The sequence below is a fragment of the Heteronotia binoei genome, chromosome 14, assembly GCF_032191835.1.
Source record: "Heteronotia binoei isolate CCM8104 ecotype False Entrance Well chromosome 14, APGP_CSIRO_Hbin_v1, whole genome shotgun sequence".
NCBI classification, from domain to species: Eukaryota; Metazoa; Chordata; class Lepidosauria; order Squamata; family Gekkonidae; genus Heteronotia; species Heteronotia binoei.
In genome coordinates, this window is record NC_083236.1 from 69,507,330 (window position 1) to 69,527,250 (window position 19,921).

At 53.3% G+C, this 19,921-nt stretch overlaps 1 protein-coding gene across 1 annotated transcript; it reads left to right on the forward strand.

Annotated features, from left to right (window-relative positions):
- The first annotated feature begins 6,041 nt into the window (after nt 1-6,041).
- On the forward strand, nt 6,042-18,901 carry CDT1 (chromatin licensing and DNA replication factor 1). Its single transcript, XM_060253864.1, has 10 exons — nt 6,042-6,818; nt 8,070-8,249; nt 9,642-9,877; nt 10,808-11,002; nt 13,069-13,217; nt 13,352-13,437; nt 14,717-14,905; nt 16,015-16,146; nt 16,621-16,822; nt 18,303-18,901. Exons 1-10 carry the CDS (start codon nt 6,042-6,044, stop codon nt 18,464-18,466), a joined length of 2,310 nt encoding a protein of 769 aa, XP_060109847.1. The 3' UTR covers nt 18,467-18,901.
- The last annotated feature ends 1,020 nt before the right edge of the window (nt 18,902-19,921 follow it).

Below are 19,921 nucleotides of genomic sequence, written 5' to 3' on the forward strand. Positions count from 1 at the left end.
CCCACAACAGACACCCTGTGAGGAGGGTGGGGCTGAGAGAGCTCTCCCAGAAGCTGCCCTTTCAAGGACAACTCAGCTATAACTGACCCAAGGCCATTCCATCAGCTGCAAGTGGAGAATCAAACCTGGTTCTCCCAGATAAGAATCCGCTTGCTTAACCACTACACCAAAATGTGTTCCTGTGCATTCCTGCTCAAAACAGCTCTGACCATAAGTCAGAAATGACTTGAAGACATTTAACACCACACCACACACATGTTCTGGATCACCAAGGCAGGCCCACCCTAGTTGGAGAACGAGGGCTTTCACGTTTCAAGCATTCTTCAGATTCCTTGGCGGGAGGGCTCAATAGGCCAAAACGTCATTCGGCTGTCTGAATGGACTGCTTATTTCCAAAGAGCCAACTCAGCCTTTTCTTCGTACAGAAAATCACAGCAGCAGAGGCCAAGGCCTTCCTTGGTGTTGCTTTCTACGACTGGTACGGCTGACTGACAGCGATGAAGATCCTGTGAATTTCGGGGGAGGTGTTTGTGAGTTCCCTGCATGGTGCAGGGGGTTGGACTAGATGACCCCGGAGGGCCCTTCCAGCTCTAGGATTCCATGGCTGCCTCTGGACATGGAGGTTCCCTTTCATCCTCCATTCTTCCTTCCAGAATGACAGAACCAGCAGGCAGCTTTTGCAGAGATGACAAACAGCCTGGCCCTCTCCGGCTCCAGGGCTGCTTTCAACATGATGCATTACCCCTGCAATAAATAATGGTCTCTCCCGTGCATTTAGTGCCAACTTGGAATATGTGGCAATTAATTATGATGACTGTTAATAATTTATGCAGCAGGATCAGGGCACCGAGAGCCTTCTAGGGTCAGAGGCAAAAGCAAACAGCTCCCTACCCCCCAAAAAGCGTGCAGCATCAAGCGCCCAGTGATGCAAACCCCAGGGCTGTTATTTGCCTTCCTTCCATCCTCACAACCACCCTGTGGAGTAGGGCAGGCTGACTGGCTCAAGGTCTTCCAGCAAGCTGCAATGGCATAGCAGGGATTTGAATCTGGGTCCCTAGGGCAGAATTGTTTTCTGTTGCCCCAGAAGGCAGGAGCAGAACAAATAGGTGGAAATTAAATTAGAAGAGTTTTCGACTAGAAGTTACGAAAGAACTTCGTGATAGTTCTTCAGTGGAAGAGGCTTCCTCTTTGGGAGGTGGTGGGCTCTCCTTCCTTGGAGGCTTTTAAGCAGAGGCTAGATGGCCCTCTGACAGCAATGAGGGTCCTCTGAACTTAAAGGCCAAGGTAGTCCCCTGTGCAAGCACCAGTGGTTTTCGACTCTGGGGTGACGTTGCTTTCACAACGTTTTCACAGCAGACTTTTTACGGGGTGGTTTGCCATTGCCTTCCCCAGTCATCTACACTTCCCCCCCCCCAGCAAGATGGGTACTCATTTTACCGACCTCAGAAGGATGGAAGGCTGAGTCAACCTGGAGCCGGCTACCTGAACCCAGCTTCTGCTGGAACCGAACTCAGGTTGTGAGCAGAGAGCTGTGACTGCAGTACTGCAGCTTTACCACTCTGCGCCACGGGGCTCTTCCTCTGAACTTAAGGGAAAGTATTTGTGAATCTCCTGCATTGTGCAGGGGGTTGGACTAGATGACTCTGAGGGGTCCCTTCCAACTCTGTTATTCTAGTCTAACAATTCTAACCACTACATCACACTGGCATATATGTAGCGTCATGACAGAGGTTTATAAGATTATGTGTTGGGGAGAGATAACTCCTTGTCTCCCTTCCACAACTCTAGAATTCAGAGATACCCAATGAAGTGCCCCGTGGCGCAGAGTGGTAAGCTGCAGTACTGCAGTCCAAGCTCTGCTCACAAGCCAGCAGAAGCTGGGTTCAGGTAGCCAGCTCAAGGCTGACTCAGCCTTCCATTTTTCCAAGGTTGGTAAAATGAGTCCCCAGCTTGCTGTGGGGAAAGTGTAGCTGACTGGGGAAGGCAATGGCAGACCACCCCGTAAGAAGTCTGCCATGAAAACATCAGGGTGTGACGTCACCCCCTGGGTCAGTAACCACTCGGTGCTTTCACAGGGGACGACCTTGACCTTTTTCATTAAGCTTACAAGCAAAAGATTCAGGACAGACAGACGTGCTTCAGGCACTGCATAATGATGGAACTCAGCGCTACCAGATGTGGTGAAGGCCAGTTTCGTGTAGTGGTGAAGTGTGCGGGCTCTTATCTGGGAGAACCGGGTTTGATTCCCCACTCCTCCCCTTGCAGCTGCTGGAATGGCCTTGGGTCAGCCAGAGCTCTCTTATCTGGGAGAACAGGGTTTGATTCCCCACTCCTCCACTTGCAGCTGCTGGAATGGCCTTGGGTCAGCCAGAGCTCTCTTATCTGGGAGAACCGGGTTTGATTCCCCACTCCTCCACTTGCAGCTGTTGGGATGGCCTTGGGTCAGCCAGAGCTCTCTTATCTGGGAGAACCGGCTTTGATTTCCCCCTCCTCCACTGGCACCTGTTGGAATGGCCTTGGGTCAGCCAGAGCTCTCTTATCTGGGAGAACAGGGTTTGATTCCCCCCTCCTCCACTTGCAGCTGCTGGGATGGCCTTGGGTCAGCCAGAGCTCTCTTATCTGGGAGAACCGGCTTTGATTTCCCCCTCCTCCACTGGCACCTGCTGGAATGGCCTTGGGTCAACCAGAGCTCTCTTATCTGGGAGAACAGGGTTTGATTCCCCCACTCCTCCACTTGCAGCTGCTGGAATGGCCTTGGGTCAGCCAGAGCTCTCTTATCTGGGAGAACCGGGTTTGATTCCCCACTCTCCACTTGCAGCTGCTAGAGTGGCCTTGGGTCAGCCAGAGCTCTTTTGTCTGGGAGAACCGGGTTTGATTCCCCACTCCTCCACTTGCACCTGCTGGAATGGCCTTGGGTCAGCCAGAGCTCTTGCAGAGTTGTCTTTGAAAGGGCAGCTTTGGGAGAGCTCTCTCAGCCTCATCCACCTCACAGTGCGTTTGCTGTGTGGGGAGAAGATATAGAAGTTTGTCAGCCGCTCTGAGTTTCTGATTCAGAGAGAAGGGCGGGGTATAAATCTGCAGTCTTCTTCTTGTAGTGGCTTTAAAAACAAGCTAAATGCATGTAAGTCTATCAGAAGCTAAACGAAACCTCATGTTCAAAAGTGATACTCTGAAGAATAAGTGTGTGTGTGTGAGGGGGGGGGATGGATTTTCTTTTTAAGCACTTCCTGAAGGCAACTAACTACTAGGGGAAACAGGATTTGGAAAACATTTCTGCAGTTTGCGCCAACAGCGCATGCGGGCGGTGAGTTGTGTGTCTCTCCCCCCCCCCCCTGCTCCCCGGACATATATTTTGAAAACTATGTCCCACTTGTGGCCACCTAGAGAGGCACAAGCCTGCCAGTTGCATGTGCAGAGCAGCTGTGCCCCAGATGTGTCTCTCCAGCAGCTGGGGCAGGATAGCCAGAGAGGCCGGCTCCTTGGTGACGCGAGCGCCTTTCAAACTCGTCCCCCGGCCCCAAGAGAAGCAGCCAGAGTTCATCTAAGGCCCGTCAGTAGGAGAAATCATCATCTCCTGGCCGAGAGTCAGGTTCAATGAGAGCATCTGTCAGAGTCTGGACAGGCATTGATCTCAGAAATTAATTCCAGTGGATTCATTATAAACGTGGGCTTTCCTTGGCCGTTCTGGGCTGCTCCTTTCAGAGTTGGAGGCGGGGGGGTGGGATAGCTGCTACAGCTTGCAGGCCCAGTGCCACAATGCAATGGCTGTGGCAGTGGCAACCACAAAAAAGTAATGCTGAATGTTCCCCCCTATTCTTTGTTTGCTTATAGCAACCATGGTAGCCCAGTGGCTAAGAGGATGCACTGTGCTTGGCGGGGGGGGGGGGGGGGCGGTCCTGGTTCCAACCCTGCTGCCTCTTTCCTTGGGGGCCTCGGAACAGCTGCTTTCTTTCAGCCTTCCCGTTGCAATATAGAATCATAGTCGGAAGGGACCTCCAGGGTCATCTAGTCCAACCCCCTGCACAATGTAGGAGACTCACAAATACCACCTCCTAAATTCACAGGATCCTCGCTGCGGCCAGATGGCCGTCTGTGGGGCTAAGCCGGGCCCACCTTGCAGGGCTGTTGTGAGAGATCATGACTGAGCCTACAAAAGGGGGCTGCGGACAGTGTTCTCTCTAACCTGAGTTCGTGTGAGCTAGCTCACAGTTTTTTAGCCTCTGGCTCACACATTTTTGTCTTCGCTCAGGAAAAATGGCCCCCGAGCAGACAAATTCATGCAGTAGCCTGCAACTTTTATGCCAGTCGCTCACGAAGGAGAATTTTGCTCGCAAGACTCCGCAGGTCAGAGAGACGTTTGGCTGTGGACCCCTGCTAGTCTCCTCCCAGGAAGGGGAGAACAACTTGCCACAAGAATGGCTTCTTGTCTCACTCAATGGCCAACCAGTTCCCCGGGAGGGGCAACAAACAGAGCACAGAGGCCGCCGAGGCCTTCCCTGAGGTTGCTTAAGGTTGACTGCCTTTGGACATGGAGGCTCTGAAAGTGGTCAAGTCAGGGCAGCCAACCCTAAAACTTTGGACTCAAGAAGGGACTGCACCTGGCGTGCAAGCAGGGGGGCTTCCTCCCACCTCCCTCTCCCTCACTCCAGCGCTTTGCAGCCAGCAGCTCCATCCGTCTCCCCCCATCCCCAGTTTCCCATGCCTCCACCTCCCTCCTCTCTGCTTGCTGCTTTTGCTGCTGCAGTGCACTGTGCCCTGATCAGCTCTCCGAACTCTGACTGCTGCTGCTGATGCTTTGGCGACTCAAACATGGGAAAAAAGAAAAAAAGCAGGCTGCCCCATGGAGGGTCCCCTGGAGGCAAGGGGCATGGCCCCACAGGCCCCCCTGTGGCTGCAGGCCTGGGGTGCAACTCTCTGGCCTCCTGGCAGCCCTCTTACAAGTCCATTTCTCCGCGGAGCCCAGCCTGCCCCCTACAAAGGCTCCCCCTAGAGGCCTCCTGCAGCCAGCGTCTTGCACCGCAGCTTCCACTAGGCATGCCTGTAGGATCCTCGGGGCAGAGACCCCGCAGAAGGCCCGAGAGACCCAAGCAGCTCCACGCCTCTGCCCAACATGGGAGCGGCGGCTGCATTTTTTTTAGTATATGATAAGTTTATTTTAAAAATTCCAAGTTATACAGAACTTTGTTCGATGAAGCAGATTGATTCCGTATATAACAAAATTCTACTGTTCATGTACTATGGTATATATAACATTGTAAAAAAAGGTCAAGGTAGTCCCCTGTGCAAGCACCAGTCATTTCCGACTCTGGGGTGACGGTGCTCTCACAATGTTTTCACAGCAGACTTTTTTTATGGGTTGGTTTGGCATTTTCTTCCCCAGTCATCTCCACTTTCCCCCCAGCAAGGTGGGGGCTCCTTTGACCGACCTCGGAAGGATGGAAGGCTGAGTCAACCTTGAGCTGGCTACCTGAACCCAGCTTCTGCCGGGATCGAACTCAGGTCGCGAGCAGAGCTTCGGACTGCAGTACTGCAGCTTTACAACTCTGCACCACGGGGCTATAACATTGTAGAGCATCTTACTTAGCATTTAAGATAATATCTAGTTTGCCAATCAATCAATTGATAGACAAACAAATATCTTACTAAGGATAAATTAACTGATAACTGGGCTAGAATTTTGGACTCTTCAGCTAAGAGTAATGTCTTACTCCATCCCAAGCCAAACAAAGGAAAGGAAAGGTCCCCTGTGCAAGCACCAGTCATTTCCGACTCTGGCCTGACGTTGCTTTCATAACGTTTTCAGGGCAGACTTTTTACAGGGTGGTTTGCCATGGCCTTCTCCAGTCTTTATACCCTTTCCCCCCAGCAAGGTGGGTGCTCATTTGACCGACCTCGGAAGGATGGAAGGCTGAGTCAACCTCGAGCCGGCTACCTGAAAACCCAGCTTCCACCAGGGATCGAACTCAGGTGGTGATGAGCAGAGGTTAAGACTGCAGTACTGCAGCTTGAACACTCTGCGCCACGGGGCCGAACGAAAGGGAATGCTTCAAAAGAGAAATGCGGCGGCTGCGTTTAAAGGGAAGCGCGCCCCAATCCCGCGAGGCTCCGAGGACGCGGCGCCTTTAAGAGGCCGCCGCCGCCAGGCCCCTCCCCGCGCAGGGGGCGGAGCTCGAGCGTTTCGCGCGAAAGTTGGAGACATTTTGCGCCGGATGGAACGTTGGGGGCGCTTTGAAGGCGGCGGATCAAAGGCGATGGCGGCGCGCGGGAAGAGCCTCGTGCAGCAGCTGCGGGTGACCGACTTCTTCGCCCGCAGCAAGAAGGGCCCGGCGGGCGCCAAGCGCAGGAAAGTCCGCCAGGACGGCTCGGAGGAGGCCCGGCCCAGCCCCGAGGCCAAGCCCCAGCCCCAGCCCCAAGCTCCGGCCTGGCTGGCCTCTCCCCGCACGCCGGCCGGAGCCCAGTGCCCGCGGGCCACGCCGGGCAGCAGCAGCAGCAGCAGGAAGAGGCGCCGCTCGGGCTCCGCGCTGCAGGCGGAGGGGGCGCGCTCGGGCGGGCAGAAGGGGACCGCCCGGAAGAGGCTGCTGATGGCCCCGGAGGCGGTGAGCGGAGCGGCCGCCGCAGTCGGGCTTCGGAATGAACGGCTGCTGCCGGCCCGGGCTGCCCGCTTTCGCACAACAGCCCTGCGAGGCAGGCTGGGCGGAGCCGGCAACTGGCTCGGGGAGGGGGGGGATCCAGTCTGGCTCGGCGGTCCAAAAAGTGGCAAGACCCTGCTTGGATCGCTGGCCAGGCCGCGTGGAGACCTCGGGGGAGCTCCGCCGCCGGTTGTTTCTACTACGGGGGTGTCCAAACTGGCGCTTTCGCTCCTATCGTGTAGCTCTCGAAGCCCCCCTGGCCCTGCTGGCCAGCTTGGAAAAGGCGTTTCGCTCTTGAAATCACTCCTCCAAGCCACGACAGCTGGTAGCTCCGAAAAGGCATTTAAAGTTGTTTTCTTTTCTTCCTTCCGGTGTAGTAGTGAAGTGTGCAGACTCTCATCTGGGAGAACCGGGTTTGATTCCTCACTCCTCCACTTGCAGCTGCTGGGATGGCCTTGGGTCAGCCATAGCTCTGGCAGAGGTTGTCCTTGAAAGGGTGGTTGAAAGAGCCAGTTTGGTGTAGTGGTTAAGTGTGCGGACTCTTATCTGGGAGAACCGGGTTTGATTCCCCCCTCCTCCACTTGCACGTGCTGGAATGGCCTTGGGTCAGCCATAGCTCTGGCAGAGGTTGTCCTTGAAAGGGCAGCTGCTGTGAGAGCCCTCTCAGCCTCACCCACCTCACAGGGTGTCTGTTGTGTGTGGGGGGAGGGAAGAAATAGGAGATTGGAAGCTGCTCTGATTCAGAGAGAAGAGCAGGATGTAAATCTGCAGTCTCTTTCTTTCCTTCCTTCCAGTGTAGTGGTGAAGTGCGTGGATTCTTATCTGGGAGATCCGGATTTGATTCCCCCCTCCTCCACTTGCAGCTGCTGGAATGGCCTTGGGTCAGTTATAGCTCTCTTGCGGAGCTTGTCCTTGAAAGGGGAAGCTGCTGTGAGAGCCCTGTCAGCCCCACCCACCCCACAGGGTGTCTGTTTTGTGTGTGTGTGTGGGGGGAGGTTAGAAATAGAAGATTGTAAGCCGCTCTGAGTCTCTGATTCAGAGAGAAGGGCGGGGTATAAATCTGCAGTCTCTTTTCTTCCTTCCTTCCTTCCTCTCTCAAATATCGGACATTTATGTCTCGCGGTTCTCGAACATCTGACGTTCATTCTGTGTTGCTTTTACATTAAGCAAGTTTGGCCTACCCCTGTTCTAGCAAGCCAGGGTAGATTTCCTCTGAATATGGAGGTTCCATTTCAGTATTTTGATTCAATAGCTTTTTTTTTTTTTAAGTACTATATTTTAGATTTTGTCCAACAAACATCAGCTGTAGTCAGAAAATCGAACGGTAGGAAGACAAAACTTGAATTTAGGTTGATCTGAATCTCTTCTCCTTGAATGTGTCTAGACACCCCTCCCCTGGGCTTCGTTTAAACCCAACCAAGCCATGTCTTGGCTCTGCAGACAAGCCCAGAGGGGGGTGAAGACTCTAAGGCAGCGCTTCCCTTGCAGGTTGCCAGCCCCTCTTCCCCCAGCTCCTCCGGCCTGGATAAGGAGGCAAAGGATTTGGTGAACGTGATCCTCTCCCCGGGTCAGAAGCAGGAGAGCGGGGCCCATCCTGGCCTGGCCATGCCAGAGGAGAAGGTAAAGGGTGACAGGATGGGAAGTCCCATTCTGGTGGTCTCACCTGGTTCTGGAGGTGCTTAAACATGCTGGGGATGCCCTGGCTCTTTTTGTGCCCTGGGGTTGGCAGTTCTGGGTTGGGGAACACCTGGAAAGTCTGGGGAGGGGCCTTAGCAGCATGTGATGCTGTAGAGTCCGCACACGCTTGGGGCTCTTTAGCTTGGAGAAACATCGACTGAGGGGTGACATGGTAGAGGTTGACAAGATTATGCACGGGATAGAGAAGGTAGAGAAAGGACTTTTCTGCCTTTCTCACAATACGAGAACTCGTGGGCACTCCATGAAATTGCTGAGCAGTCGGGTTTCAACAGATAAAAGGAAGTCCTTCACCCAAAGGGTGATTAACATGTGGAATTCACTGCCACAGGACATGGTGGTGGTTACAAGCATAGCCAGCTTTAAGAGGGGATTGGATAAAAATATAGAGCTGAGGTCCATCAGTTGCTATTAGTCACAGCATATTGTTGGAACTCTGGGGCAGTGATGCTCTGTATTCTTGGTTCTTGGGGGGAGGGCACAGTGGAAGGGCTTCTGGAGTCCTGGCCCCACTGATGGACCTCCTGATGGCACCTGGGTTTTTTGGTCATTGCGTGATACAGAGTGTTGGACTGGATCGGCTATTGGCCTGATCCGACATGGCTTCTCTTATGTTCTTACGTCTGGGGCAGTGACGCTCCGTATTCTTGGTGCTTTGGGGGGCACAGTGGGAGGGCTTCTAGTGTCCTTGCCCCACTGATGAACCTCCTGATGGCACTTGGTTTTTTTGGCCACTGTGTGACGCAGAGTGTTGGACTGGATGGGTCATTGGCCTTGATCCAACATGGCCTCTCTTATGTTCTTCAAAGCTGCCGTTTGCTCCAGGGGGACTGGTCTTGGTCATCCGCAGATCTATTATGATAGGCGGAGGTCTCCAGCCATCCCCTGGAGGTTGTAGTCAAAACGAAGAACTGCAGTGTGGAGAATACAGAGCAAAAGTACACTGCTTGAGGCACAACAAGAGACGCTTTAGTAATTAATAGCCAATCATTCGTTTACAAATATACAACATACAAATCCCAAATATCAAGTTCGGACCATGGTGGGTCGTTTCAAATCTTCCTCAGGTCCAAGAATGAATAGGCTGACTCCAAAAAAACTTACAGTCCTGTTTGAAGTGGGACGTAACTGGCCTTCAAAGAACTTATAATCCTTGGAGTCTGGTTTGGCCCCGTTCCAAATGTAATAACGATTATTAAGATAGTTCCTCCTGGTTTTCTGAAATGGGGCACAGTGAATTGCCCACGAATCGCAGAAGGTGGCGACATTGCTGAAAGGAGCCGCACTGCTACCTTCCAGTTCTCTTGTCCCTCACAGGTTCTGGCCAGAGAGACGCTTGCAGAGCTGAGATGCCGGCTGGAGAAGCTGACCCGGAAAGGCCAATTACCTGCCACTACCTCCGAAGCCAAAGGAGACGATGTGAAGAGCAGGTTGCAACGGGCACGGCTTCTGGAGGCCAAGATCTGTGCCAAGAAAATAGCCAAGGAGGAGAAGGACCGCCTCTCCCACCCCCAGTTGCCCACACAGGATCCGAAGCCCGAAGCAGAGGCCTGGTGAGAGAGTGAGCTCTGGGGAGAACAGACGGGCTGGTGGAACGGGAGGGCGGCTTGTGGGTTTACTAGATGGACCCCCAGTAACTAGTAGAATCTGATGCAGGGCCATGTATGCCTCCAGAGGGCCTGCAAAAGAGCCGTGCGGACTCTAATCTGGGAGCTGTAGCTCTGGCAAAGGTTGTCCTTGAAAGGGCAGCTGCTGGAATGGCCTTGGGTCAGCCATAGCTCTTGCAGAGGTTGTCCTTGAAAGGGTGGTTGAAAGAGCCAGTTTGGTGTAGTGCTGAAGTGTGCAGACTCTTATCTGGGAGAACCGGGTTTGATTCCCCGCTCCTCCACTTGCAGCTGCTGGAATGGCCTTTGGTCAGCCATAGCTCTCACACAACTGTCCTTGAAAGAGCAGCTTCTGGGAGAGCTCTCTCAGCCACACCTACCTCACAGGATGTCTGTTGTGGGGGAGGAAGGTGAAGGAGACTGGCAACCAGTGTTCCCTCTAAGCTGAGTTGGCGTGAGCTAGCTCACAGCTTTTTTTAGCCTCCAGCTCACACATTTTTGTCTTAGCTCAGGAAGGATGACCCCAGAACACAATTTATGCGGCAGCTCACAACCTTAATGCCAGGAGCTCACAAAAAAGAATTTTTGCTCACAAGACTCTGCAGCTCAGAGGGAACATTGTGAACTACTGTGAGATTCAGAGTGGGGGACGGGATATAAATCCAATATCTTCATCTTCTTCCTGTAGAGTGACTGTGAATGCATGCTCATGTGTGCGTGTTGATTGTATCGGTTACTTTGGGGTAACTGTTAAAACTCTGGCTTTTACTGAGCACAGGTGAGTTAATTCTGGGTGCTTCTTTCCATGGGTGCCTCCTGCAATATTTGCTGCAGAACCTCACCCATGGTCTTCCTGCCCACCCTTGTGTGTTTTCTCAGTGAGAAGGTACCAGCCTACCAGCGATTCCACACCCTCGCCCAGGATGTGCCCCCCGGGCTCACACTGCCCTACAAGTACAGGCTGCTGGCCGAGATGTTCCGCAGCATGGAGACCATTGTTGGGATGCTTTTCAACCGCTCAGAGATGGTGACCTTCGCCAAGGTCAAGCAAGGGGTCCAGGACATGATGCGCAAGTGAGTTGGTCTCTCTTTGGTGTTGTGGTTAAATGCGCGGACTCTTATCTGGGAGAACCGGGTTTGATTCCCCCCTCCTCCGCTTGCAGCTGCTGGAATGGCCTTGGGTCAGCCAGAGCTCTCTTATCTGGGAGAACCGGGTTTGATTCCCCACTCCTCCACTTGCACCTGCTGGAATGGCCTTGGGTCAGCCAGAGCTCTCTTATCTGGGAGAACCGGGTTTGATTCCCCACTCCTCCACTTGCAGCTGCTGGAATGGCCTTGGGTCAGCCAGAGCTCTCTTATCTGGGAGAACCGGGTTTGATTCCCCACTCCTCCACTTGCACCTGCTGGAATGGCCTTGGGTCAGCCAGAGCTCTCTTATCTGGGAGAACCGGGTTTGATTCCCCACTCCTCCACTTGCACCTGCTGGAATGGCCTTGGGTCAGCCAGAGCTCTCTTATCTGGGAGAATCGGGTTGGATTCCCCACTCCTCCACTTGCAGCTGCTGGAATGGCCTTGGGTCAGCCAGAGCTCTCTTATCTGGGAGAACCGGGTTTGATTCCCCACTCCTCCACTTGCAGCTGCTGGAATGGCCTTGGGTCAGCAAGAGCTCTCTTATCTGGGAGAATCGGGTTGGATTCCCCACTCCTCCACTTGCAGCTGCTGGAATGGCCTTGGGTCAGCCAGAGCTCTTATCTGGGAGAATCGGGTTGGATTCCCCACTCCTCCACTTGCAGCTGCTGGAATGGCCTTGGGTCAGCAAGAGCTCTCTTATCTGGGAGAATCGGGTTGGATTCCCCACTCCTCCACTTGCAGCTGCTGGAATGGCCTTGGGTCAGCCAGAGCTCTTATCTGGGAGAATCGGGTTGGATTCCCCACTCCTCCACTTGCAGCTGCTGGAATGGCCTTGGGTCAGCCAGAGCTCTCTTATCTGGGAGAAACGGGTTTGATTCCCCACTCCTCCACTTGCACCTGCTGGAATGGCCTTGGGTCAGCCAGAGCTCTCTTATCTGGGAGAACCGGGTTTGATTCCCCACTCCTCCACTTGCAGCTGCTGGAACGGCCTTGGGTCAGCCAGAGCTCTGGCAGAGGTTGTCCTTGAAAGGGCTGTTTCTGTCAGAGCTCTCTCAGCCTCACCCACCTCACAGAGTGTCTGTTGTGTGGGGAGAAGATACAGGAGATTGTAAGCCGCTCTGAGTCTCTGATTCAGAGAGAAGGGTGGGGTATAAATCTTCAGTTCTTCTTCTTCAGACTCATCTGTTATGAGGGCCGGATCTGACATAAGTGAGCTGTTGTTGGGCCGGGCCATGAGTGTCATAAAATGTAGTGCCAGATAGCAGAGATACAAACTTTATAAAGGATACAGTCAAAGACAATTAAAGATTAAAAAAACCCCAAAACTAAAAACATGCTTAAAAGATTAGCACTCTTGCAGTATGGTGGTCAGTATCAAAGCAAGCTCTCCCCCCCCTCCTCCCCAAGAGAGGAGCCACAGCCAATGGGGAAAATAGAGGCCTTGCTTTGTAGCTCCTGTGCGATTGAGAAATCCTGGCAAAGCAAGCCGTGATGCATAAGGAGACAGAGGGAGACGGGAGCAGACTGGCTCGCGGGCCTGATAGGAACACTCTGGGGGCCTGATCCGGCCTCGGGGCCGCACGTTTAACACTCCTGCCCTGCAGGGTCACTCATCGTGAGTTGGCTGTAACTTGGTACTTTCTACCTCTAATCAGCCTCTGTGTAGCTGTTAGTGGTGAAAGCTATCTGTGGAGCCTCCATGTTAAGGGGCAGTCTACTTCTGATTGCCCTGTTGCATCATGGGATAGCCGCTGTCTTGCTCAAGAACTTCCTGGAGCCAGTGTTGGGCCTCTGCCAAGCGCCTGCCATCCTCGTCTTTAATCTTCCTGGTGGACAGAACTGCCTTCAGCGGAGCTTTCAGCCCTCTCTGCTGATGCAGCGCTCCTCGAACTCAGTGCTGGCTGCCACTTCCATTTCAATGCAACTCTTCCTTCAGGTCTGCAACTGCAGCTGCTTCCTTCTGCAAGAGCTGTTCTCAGGCAGAAGTCTCTTCCTCTCTTCTCCGTCAGGCAATTTGAAGAGCGGAATCTGGGCCAGATCAAGACGGTGTATCCAGCCGCCTACGTGTTGCGGCAGGAGAAAAACATCCCCACCTTCAGCAGCGGAGGTCTGAAGCGAAGCGACTACCAGCTTACCATTGAGCCCGTCTTGGGAGAAGGTGCGTTTCCCCCCCACCCCAGCAGAGCCTCAAAAGAGCTTGTCAGGAGGCTGGGCATAGTTGTGAACGGTGGCTGCCAAATCGCACGGAGGTTGCTGTGCAGGAAGAAACGAAATCCCTCTTCTCGCTTTCAGGGGAGAAACTGTCAGCGTCGCGTTTGCTGGAGCGCCAGAAAGTGTTCAACGGGAACCTGGTTAACGTTGTCAAAGAGCATCACAAGGTGAGTGTTTCTGCCTTGTTGAATAATAATAATAATTTTTTATTTATACCCTGCCCTCCCTGCCAAGGCAGGTTCAGGGCGGCTTACAGAGTCTCCTTTGCAGCTGTTTCTTTGTTTTATTTCTACCCGGCCTTTCTCTCCAACGGGCACTCAAAACAGCTTACATAGTTCTTCTTTCCTCCATTTTATCCTCACAAGAATAACCAGAAAAGTTTTTGGCTCTACGTTAGGAAGAACTTCCTGACAGTGAGAGCGGTTCCTCAGTTGAACAGGCTTCCTCGGGAGGTGGTGGGCTCTCCTTCCTTGAGAGCCAGTTTGGTGTAGTGGTTAAGTGCGAGGATTCTTATCTGGGAGAATCAGGTTTGATTCCCCACTTCCACCTGCTAGAATGGCCTTGGGGAAACTGTGGTTCTCGCAGAAGTTGTCCTTGAAAGGGCAGCTGTTGTGAGAGCTCTCAGCCCCACCCACCTCACAGGGTGTCTGTTGTGGGGGAAGAAGATTAAGAAGATTGTGAGCTGCTCTGAGACTGTGACCAAGTTCGCACTAGACCTTTAATCCTGGTTTAACTCTGTCCCCAAACCGACATTCTACACTAGAATCATAGAATAGGAGAAACCAACTCTATGATGCCTATGATTTTAGTGTAGAATGTCAGCTTGGGGACAGGGCTAAACCAGGATTAAAGGCCTAGTGCGAAACTGATCTCTGATTCAGAGAGAAGGGCAGGGTATAAATCTACCGTCGTCTTCCTTGGGAGAGACCCTGGAGAGCCGCTGCCAGTCTGAGTAGACAATACTGACTTTGATGGACCAAAGGGCTGATTCAGTAGAAGGCAGCTTCATAGGTTCATATATGTTTTTGAACAGAGGCTAGATGGCCATCTTATAGCAATGAGGATCCTGTATATTTAGGGAGAGGTATTTGTGAATTCCTGCATTGTGCAGGGGGCTGGACTAGATGACTTTGAGGGTCCCTTCCAACTCTATGATTCTAACCCTGGGAGGTAGGTTAGGTGGAGTGTGACTGTCACCAAGTCACCTAACAAGCTTCCATGGTGTGAGTGGGGATTCGAACTCGGAACGGTGTCTTTCCTTGCTAAGGAACTCCCTCGGACCAAGCGTTCCCAGGAAAGACACACTAGCGATTGGCTGCTGCCATCCAGGGACCTCCTGAGAACATCTAGACTTAACCTGCCGAGCTAGTAGAGGTGCTGCAGGTGAGGGGGGGGGGCGTTAAGTGACAGGCGGGGCCCTGGTGCTGATCTTCTGCCTCTCTGCAGGCCTTCCTGGCGTCCCTCGACCCTCCCATGGTGATTCCAGAGGAGAAGCTGGCCCGGTGGCACCCTCGGTTCAAGGTCGACGAAGTGCCCGAGATTGTCCCAGCTGAGCTTCCGCAGCCCCCCCAGGTGGATAAGCTCACCACAGCACAGGAGGTGCTGGCAAAGGCCCGTTCCATGCTGACCCCAAAGGTGAGAGTGTTTGGCTCGGCTGCAAGGTAACAGGGATGCTCTCTTTCTGACATTCTTCCTCCTCTCTGCCCCAGAACTCTTCTGGCTTCAGAGGAAAAGTGAGACAACTCAGTTCCTCTTGAGGGGAAACAGGCTTCTGTCTCTGCTGAAAACCAGGAATTAAGGATGGGGCATTTTGGCACTCTACCCTGCTCCAATTGCCTGCCAGAGATGAGCATAGTGGTGCGCCATGGAGGAGCACTGCAGGGCTAAGGCAGATGCATGGATCTGACTCTGAGCAACTGGACACTGAACGGGAGAGATGGGGGGAGGCAGGAGCCATTTTCTCTGGTCATCCTGACCCGTTGCTGAAACATTTTCCCTATGAAGAAAGGCTAAAACGCTTGGGGCTGTTCAGCTTGCAGAAACGTCAACTGCGGGGTGACATGATAGAGGTTTATAAGATAATGCATGGGATGGAGAAAGTAGAGAAAGAAGTCCTTTTCTCCCTTTCTCACAATACAAGAACTTGTGGGCACTCAATGAAATTGCTGAGCAGTCGGGTTAGAACGGATCAAAGGAAGTCCCTCTTCGCCCAAAGGGTGATCAACACGTGAAATGCACTGCCACAGAAGGTGGCGGCGGCTGCAAGCATAGCCAGCTTCAAGAGGGGATTGGATCAACATCTGGAGCAGAGGTCCATCAGTGGCTCTAAGCCACAGCATATTGTTGGAACTCTTTGTCTGGGGCAAGTGATGCTCTGTTTCCTTGGTGCTGGGGGGGGGCACAGTGGGAGGGCTTCTAGTGTCCTGGCCCCACTAATGGACCTCCTGATGGCGCCTGGTTTTTTTGGCCACTGTATGACACAGTGTTGGACTGGATGGGCCACTACCTGATCCAACATGGCTTCTCTTATGTTATGTCTGGGGCAGTGATGCTCTGTATTCTTGGTGCTTGGGGTGAAGGCACAGTGGGAGGGCTTCTAGTGTCCTGGCCCCTCCGATGGACCTCCTGATGGCACCTGGGTTTTCTGGCCCCTGTGTGACACAGGGTGTTGGGACTGGATAGGCCATTGGCCTGATCCAACATGGCCTCTCTTATGTACTTATGGAGAATCCTTCTGCAAACAGATGGAGAAGGCGTTGGCCAACCTGGCCCTGAAGACAGCCGAAGCCGGCCCCTCCACGCCCGAGTCTCCGAGGCCTTCCCCACCCCCCACCCCCAGCAGCCTGAAGGGGGTGTCGCAGTCCCTGCTGGAGCGGGTGAGTGGCTGGCCTTGCCTGAAGGGGATATTTGGGGGGGGGGTGTCCCCAGCAGCAGTCTGGCTCTGTAAGCAGGTGGGGTGCAATGGTCGTTGCTTATCCCAAGAAGACAGAGTTCCCTTTGAGTGCTTTTTAAAAATTTTTTTGGGGGGAGGGGTGGGCAGCTCCTGAAAGAGGAGGCCGGCCACTGCAGATGAACTTCTTCCTTCCACCCCACTGATTGTGCTGTCCCCTGGCACATGGCTCACCTGAGGCAACAGGTGAGGCAAGGTAGCCTGGCTCGTGATCTCACCTGCACTCCAGAGCCTCCTCCAGTCTCCCCTGTAGCTTGCAGGCATTTCATCTGCAGAAAAGGGCCCTCAACAGTTTTGAGAACCCCCCCCCCGCAGAGAAGGGCAGACACCACCTGACAGTCTCCTGCGGGGCTGTGCAAGGAAGTAGCCTCACGTTGTCCACCTGCCGCCTCCTCCCCAGGTCCGAGCCAAGGAAGCGCAAAAGCTGCAGGCCCTGATGACACGAGACCCCCTGCGAGAGCAGCGGCTCAACAGGCTGGCCCGCCTGCCCGAGATGGCAAGGACTCTCCGCAACGTGTTTGTGGCTGAGAAGAAGCAGGCGCTCACCATGGAGGTGGCGTGCCAGCGGATGACGGAGAGCTGCTGGAGCCTCCTGATGCCTGGTAAGGGGGAGGAAGCGGGCGGGGCAGGGAGAGACAGACAGAGAGAAGGGCGCGGCTCTTCTCGGACAAAATGCCTGCCCAAAAAGGGGAGCTGCATTTGCTGCGATAACAGCTACTCGCGTGTGTTGAGCCCAGATTCCCGCAGCTGTTCCAAAGAGTCGCTCCGCCTGGTTCTTCTCTTCTTCCTTCCTTCTGCGATGGCCCCACCGTGCTCCTCCTGCTTCTGGATTTCCCGGAGTGGGAAGCTGTTCAACTTGAGCTGCTTCTTGGAAAGAGAAGCTGCCTCTCACAAATGATTTACTGCAGATGAACTGCCACGAACCCCCCCCCCCCCTTTCTCTTGACAAGATGTAGGATCATGGATCTTGCCTTAGCCAAGCTGAAACGGTTGCTCTCGCGTTGGGTGAGGCAGCAGGCCCACAGAACCAGTTTGGTGTAGTGGCTCAGTGCGTGGACTGGGAGAACCGGGTTTGATTCCCCACTCCTCCACTTGCAGCTGCTGGAATGGCCTTGGGTCAGCCAGAGCTCTCTTATCTGGGAGAACCGGGTTTGATTCCCCACTCCTTCACATGCACCTGCTGGAATGGCCTTGGGTCAGCCACAGCTCTCTTAACTGGGAGAACCGGGTTTGATTCCCCACTCCTCCACTTGCAGCTGCTGGAGTGGCCTTGGGTCAGCCAGAGCTCTCTTATCTGGGAGAACTGGGTTTGATTCCCCCCTCCTCCACTTGCAGCTGCTGGAGTGGCCTTGGGTCAGCCAGAGCTCTCTTACCTGGGAGAACTGGGTTTGATTCCCCACTCCTCCACTTGCAGCTGCTGGAATGGCCTTGGGTCAGCCAGAGCTCTCTTATCTGGGAGAACCAGGTTGGATTCTCCACTCCTCCACTTGCAGCTGCTTGAATGGCCTTGGGTCAGCCATAGCTCTCCTATCTGGGAGAACCGGGTTTGATTCCCCACTCCTCCGCTTGCAGCTGTTGGAATGGCCTTGGGTCAGTCATAGCTCTCTTATCTGGGAGAACTGGGTTTGATTCCCCCCTCCTCCACTTGCAGCTGCTGGAATGGCCTTGGGTCAGTCATAGCTCTCTTATCTGGGAGAACTGGGTTTGATTCCCCCCTCCTCCACTTGCAGCTGCTGGAATGGCCTTGGGTCAGTCATAGCTCTCTTATCTGGGAGAACTGGGTTTGATTCCCCCCTCCTCCACTTGCAGCTGCTGGAATGGCCTTGGGTCAGCCAGAACTCTCTTATCTGGGAGAACTGGGTTTGATTCCCCACTCCTCCGCTTGCAGCTGTTGGAATGGCCTTGGGTCAGTCATAGCTCTTGCAGAGCTGTCCTTGAAATGGCCCTACCCACCTCACAGGGTGTCTTTTGTGGAAGAGGAAAGAAAAGGAGATTGTAGGTTGCTCTGAGATTCAGAGTATAGAGCGGGATATAAATATCCAGTATCATCATCATCTCAAGTAAGAATCTTTGTCCTTGCAGGAGAGATGGAAAAACACCTTCGCCTCTTCTCTGAGCTGCTGCCGGACTGGGTGAGCATCCTCAGCATTCGGACCGAAACCTACATCAAGCTGGACAAAAGTCGAGACCTTAACGTCATCACGGAGCGCCTGGCTGCCCGGGTCAAGGAAGAGGAGAAGCTGTGACAACACCCCCCCTCCCCACGCTCACAAGGACACCAGGAATTCACGGAGTTTCAGCCTCCCCCCCCCCCCCAATAATTCCTTCCAAGGAAGGCACTAAATTAACTTGCTTGCTTTTGCAGACCTTGACCACTGGAGGCAGTGTTCTTCCAAAACTATAAAAAGAGATGGATCCCAGTAACTTTTAAGTGCCAAACTTCACTTTCTTGCAATCTTGGAGCAAGACCATAGTCTCATGATGCAATGGTTTTTTCCATTTGCCACGCCTATGTGGGTGGGCTCCCCTTTCCACCGGGGGACCTAGAAACCATTTCCTGTTTTTAAAATGTTTGCTAGTTAATAAGAGTAAAAAGTTCCCTTTCTTCCAGCTGTCTCTGCTTTTGGAACTAAAACTTTTGCATGAAGACTTTAGTATTAAACTTGAACCAAGTGGAAAGAGCTAAAAGTTACTTTTTCTTCATGGGATGTCCCTACAAAGCTGGTTCCTATTTCTCTTTGCTGGAGGCAAAGTCTTTGTCAACCTGTGATAATTTGATAAGAACATAAGAGAAGCCCTGTTGGATCAGGCCAATGGCCCACCCAGTCCAACACTCTGTGTCACATAAGAACAGAAGAGAAGCCCTGTTGGATCAGGCCAATGGCCCACCCAGTCCAACACTCTGTGTCACATAAGAACAGAAGAGAAGCCATGTGGGGTCAGGCCAATGGCCCATCCAGTCCAACACTCTGTGTCACAAAAGAACATAAGAGAAGCCGTGTTGAATCAGGCCAACGGCCCATCCAGTCCAACACTGTGGGTCACATAAGAACATAAGAGAAGCCGTGTTGGATCAGGCCAACGGCCCATCCAGTCCAACACTCTGTGTCACATGAGAACATAAGAGAAGCCCTGTTGGATCAGGCCAACGGCCCATCCAGTCCAACACTGTGGATCACATAAGAACATAAAAGAAGCCCTGTTCAATCAGGCCAATGGCCCCTCCAGTCCAACACTCTGTCACATAAGAACATAAGAGAAGCTCTGTTGGATCAGGCCAACGGCCCATCCAGTCCAACACTCTGTGTCACATAAGAACATAAGAGAAGCCCTGATGGATCAGGCCAATGGCCCCTCCAGTCCAACACTCTGTGTCACAGAAGAACATAAGAGAAGCCCTGTTGGATCAGGCCAATGGCCCCTCCAATCCAACACTCTGTGTCACAGAAGAACATAAGAGAAGCCCTGTTGGATCAGGCCAATGGCCCCTCCAGTCCAACACTCTGTGTCACAGAAGAGCATAAGAGAAGCCCTGTTGGATCAGGCCAATGGCCCCTCCAGTCCAACACTCTGTGTCACAGAAGAACATAAGAGAAGCCCTGTTGGATCAGGCCAATGGCCCCTCCAGTCCAACATTGTGCCACACAGTGGCCAAAAACCCAAGTGACATGAGTAAGTTCACAAGTGGGGCTAGAAGCCTT